Source organism: Mastomys coucha, unplaced genomic scaffold (assembly GCF_008632895.1).
Source record: "Mastomys coucha isolate ucsf_1 unplaced genomic scaffold, UCSF_Mcou_1 pScaffold6, whole genome shotgun sequence".
Lineage (NCBI taxonomy): Eukaryota > Metazoa > Chordata > Mammalia > Rodentia > Muridae > Mastomys > Mastomys coucha.
In genome coordinates, this window is record NW_022196912.1 from 13735131 (window position 1) to 13739927 (window position 4797).

Genomic DNA, 4797 nt, shown 5'->3' on the forward strand with positions numbered 1-4797 from the left:
TAAAAAAAAAAAAAAAAGCTTACAGCTTTGTCTTTGCTGTGTCTAGCACTGGCCATTATTTGTAGACTTTGTTGTAAAAGTTGGGAGATTCCAGCTCATTCATTTGTCTTCCAGTGTTCTTGCTGAATCAGTTAATAGTCTACCATCACTCTTCAGTGTTTTCCTGAGTCTTTTTGTTTTGAATTTGCTTACCTCTTCTCTTAATCTTCTGTAAGACACCCCATTCTTCCGCACATTCCCAGTTCTGTAAGATGTGTCTGTATGGTTTTCTCAGCCTGTAAAGCCTGCCATGATATTCGTCCTTTATGTGCGTGCATACAGGCCAGCACTCTACAGTTGAGCTCCATGGCTGTGCGTTGCTTCCTGTGTGATCCTCTCTGCAGGCTTCTCTCCTCTTCCAGTCTGCCTAGCTCTCTAAGAGCTGTGCCCTGGGAGCTCCTTTCTTGTATTCTAAGTCTTCCCCTCTGACCTGTTTTAAAATATATTTTAGTCTCTTTCTCGTAAAAGGTATATAGGTTTATTAAGAGCTTTAGGACTTTGTATTCCTACCTTCACATTTGACTGGGTTTAAAGTGCTAAGTTAGACTATTTGAGGCATTGTCCATGTGGCTTCTGTGATGCCATGTGAAGCCACTATGACGTGTGCATCTTATAATGTAGCACACCTTCCCCTTAGTGATGCCATGTGGAGACATTATGACATGTGCGTCTTATAGTGTAGCACACCCTCCCCCATAGTGTTGCCTTGTGAAGCCACTATGATGTGTGCGTCTTATAATGTAGCATGCCTCCCCCATAGTGATGCCTCATGTTTCATAGTCCATGATGGTTCCTGGTGTTTCCGTATCCCAGATATTTTGTTTGATTTTCACCTTTGTTTGTTCATGTTTGTCATTTGGCGTTTATTTCAGAAATGAACGTCTTTCCCAGTCTAGATGGTCCTCCTGGGAGGTGCTTCTCTAATGTTGGCTTGGTTGTTTCTCTGCTGCATTTCCTCCTGCTTTCTCTGGAATATCTTAAGTTATGCCTCAGGCCACTTGAACCAACCCACTAGTGTTCTGTCTTTTTGTCACTTCATTTTTTGCGGGGGTTGTTTTTGTTTTGTTTTTCTTCTAGGTGGGATTTCATTAGGTAGTTCTGGATGTCCTGGAACTGACTCTGAATACCACCAGGCTGGCCTTGAACTCACAGAGAGCTGACTGCCTCGGCTTCCCAAGTGCTGGAATAAAAGGCATGACCCACTCCAAACTAATTCTCCCACTTTAAAAAAATATGTTATGTTCAAGATTGAAATGAATCTCTGCGAGTTCAAGGCTAACCCGGTGGTCTGTCTGAACAAAAGACTGAGGTGAATCTCTTGAGTCCAAGGCTAGCCTGGTGATGTGTCTACAGAACAAGTTGCAGGATTCCCAGTGTTTCAGAGTTGAGAGAGTCAAACACCTTCATGTCTCTGTGGGAATTTCTCAGCATTTTAGGTTCATACTTGGATAATGGAGGCCTCCCTCAAAAGGTTAAAAATCATTGTATGTTAGTTCATACTAAAGAACAAGATGCTACAAGTTGGTTCTAGAACTGGGTATGGTGTATATCCCCACAGTCCCAGTTTGGGGGAGACTAAGGAAGGAGACTCATTGGAGCCAGAGAGGGTGAGGACAGCCTGGAGCAAACTGAACCTGTCTCAGAATATGAAAGCAAAGCAAACTCACATCACGGTGTGCAGTAAAGACAAGGTATGGGCCTGGTGGTTAATGTTCCCAAAGTGGATAGGCAGTGTTCTGTTCACAGACCTGCGCAGTTCCTGAGTGATCCTGTCATGTTCCTATTTGTGCTGTACATATAAGGAAGGACTGATTTCTGGGGCTCAGAGACTTAGCAGGAGTCTGGGATTAAGTATTGACACTTCAATGCTATTCCTAGCCTCAGCCAGCCTCAACCTGGTCTTGTTAGCTTGTAACTCCACAGCATGTGGGTACAGTCTCTGAGGCTAATCAGCTGTGAGTTCTTCACCATCTGCCTCTGTGGGTTCCTTCATCTTGCTGTATGATTTCATACTCCCTTTTAGTCTCTGGGTCTCTAGGTAAGGTATACTCCCAGGACCCCAAAGGGTATGTGTTTATGTTTCTCCTTATTCTGCTTTTCACTTCTGGTTTGCTCTTAGAGAAGAGCAAGGATTTGAAAACAATCCATTACTCTTTCCAAGTATTTTCTGTCCAGTTTGTCTTTAAGCATCTAGAAAAACATACATACACACACACACACACACACACACACACACACACACGTCTCAGGAGTTGTACCTGATTCTGTACACATGCTTTGTTACTGTTTGCTGATGAGGCCTGATCTTTCCCTCCACTGTAAAATAGGAAATACCTCGGAGTTTGTGGAGCTGTGATTAGGTGAGGTTGGGCAACAGTCCTGCTCTCTGTCTCTGTCTAGCACCATGCCTTTCCCACCTTTTTCTAAGAATATAGAATCTCTCTTGCAACGTGATTAGGACTTAGGCAGGAAAGCCTGCTAAAGCAGGGAAACTGAGAGTTAGTAGTCAATGCCCTGGGCATCTCATTTGTGGTGGTGGAGCTGGCCCTATTCAGCAGCCTTTGGTGGAGGAGCAAGGCCTTCCCTCCCTTTGTGTGGATCACTCTTACTCAGTTTACAGTTCTATGATGGATGAACATCAAGATAAAACAGGCCTCCACCATCAAGAAACAGTTCCTGTTACCCACCTTACTCTGGTGACTCCTGTGGCTCTGCTGCCCCTTCTTCAAATGTCCTGCATGTGGAGTCACGGCTTGTGGAACCATCAGAGTACTTTGGGATTCTTGTGCTGTTACCTTAGTTGAAAGCTTTTTGGTTATCTTTATAAACTTGTCTTCAACAAGTTTTCTAAAACATTCGCTTTCATTTTGGTCTTAGCTTAATCTTTTTCCTTTGTAATGAGTGTCCATCAGATTCATTGTGTATGAAGTAGTCAGCACACCCGAAACATGGCTCATAGGTGAGCAGGCACACGGGACTTAAGTGGGAGGAGAAGAAGCTCACTGGCATGCTGGGCTCTGGAAGGGCAGGTGCTCTCTGAGCTCAGGGACTGAGTGGGCCCCGCAGGGTTCCCTCTCCTGAGGCCATGCTCTAGCTGTCAGTGATTGAGACCAGCACTCTTTACATTTACTGTTCTTGCCATGATTTGAATTTCTAGGAAGGAGATTTTGAGATCAAATTGCTTTTAAGACCAAGTGTTTTGAAAGTTGCCTGGTTTTTTAGTTTTATTGTAACTGACCTGGACTCTCCTGCAATCATGCTGGAAACAAACATGCGCGTGTAAGGTGCCCACTGTTGTGTGTAAGGTGCCACTCTTGCTCTTTTGAACTGGAAGAGTTCCATGTTTTTCTCAGTTGTTTCCAAAACTGGTTTTGGATTTCAAAGTTTGTCTACTTGAAAATTAATCATTTAAACAAGTCAAGGTATAATTAGGCTAAAACAGCGGCAAAGTTAAAAGGAATTAAAAAGTTACCAAATTTGTAATTTCTCTCTGAACAAAATATTTTGAAAAAGAGTTGCATGTTTTGATAACTTTTCCATTATTGTAATATAAACTTTTTAAAACTGTTCAGAAGTTTATAGTGAATATAAACTAAATACTAAATGTGAAAATTCTTGGTGCCCTAAGAAATGGTGGATTGAGAACGATGGCTAGGCTGCAGGGTGGTGCTGTAGGTATCGTGTGAAACAGTTACGACCATTGGTTACAAAGATTCTTTTCTTTATAGAATTTTGGGGAAAAGTGTTCCAGATGAGAACAAATCTAGGGCAGATTACTATCATACTGCTATATTTTCATAAACTTTGTAGTGTAGCAGTCACTGGGGAGGCTGGGAATGTCTTCCAGGAGACATTAAGAATTTGGGTAAAGTGGGTCTTTTAAATATGGTATATCTATTTTCAGACATCAAAGGTCTAAACAGAATTTAATTTAGCTGTTAGTGAGTCTGTGTGCCTCTGGTAAAGAGAGTACAGGGAAGCACACTAAACATGAGGTTTGTGTGTCTTGGCTTATTTCCTGCAGGATGGCCCCAGAAGTCGCAGCTGTTGAGAGAAAAGGAGGGTACAATCAGCTGTGTGACCTCTGGGCGGTGGGCATCACTGCCATCGAGCTGGCTGAGCTCCAGCCACCCATGTTTGACCTGCACCCAATGAGGTCAGTGTGCCTACACTAAGCCCAGTGCTGATTGATGCTTATTCACTGTGTCATGGATAGACTCTAGCCTTGTGGGGAGTCGATAGGAATGTGTTCTTATTCTGAGAATGTGAAGTGTTAACTGTGTGCAAAGTGTTGTATGTGTTTTTCAGGGCGTTGTTTCTAATGACAAAAAGCAATTTCCAGCCTCCTAAACTAAAAGATAAGTTGAAGTGGTAAGTATCATTGTGTTTTGACTTTCATAGCAATATGAGTAAAAAGGGAATAGAATACAGAGCCTGATTTCATCCTTTCTTAGGTCAAATAGTTTCCATCATTTTGTGAAGATGGCTCTTACCAAAAATCCAAAAAAAAGACCCACTGCAGAAAAGCTGCTACAGGTATTGTTTTACCCTGAAACATTCATCTTCTTTCACAAGGTAAGATGTTTAACAAATGTCTAAAGTGTTTTGTGTGTTTTATAGCATCCCTTTGTCACACAGCCTTTGACAAGATCTTTGGCAATAGAGTTGCTGGACAAAGTGAATAATCCAGACCATTCCACATACCACGATTTTGATGATGATGACCCAGAGGTAGGAATTGTTTTCACTAACTGTGTG

At 42.4% G+C, this 4797-nt stretch overlaps 1 protein-coding gene across 3 annotated transcripts in view; it reads left to right on the forward strand.

Annotated features, from left to right (window-relative positions):
- Positions 1–4797, forward strand: part of Map4k3 (mitogen-activated protein kinase kinase kinase kinase 3) — a 158067-nt gene that overhangs the window by 87158 nt on the left and 66112 nt on the right. For all 3 annotated transcript variants that reach the window (XM_031356106.1, XM_031356107.1, XM_031356108.1), the window contains exons 9-12: positions 4064–4195; positions 4348–4410; positions 4494–4575; positions 4660–4770. In XM_031356106.1, the coding sequence (XP_031211966.1) occupies positions 4064–4195; positions 4348–4410; positions 4494–4575; positions 4660–4770 (388 nt within the window). The remainder of the gene's footprint in view (positions 1–4063; positions 4196–4347; positions 4411–4493; positions 4576–4659; positions 4771–4797) is intronic.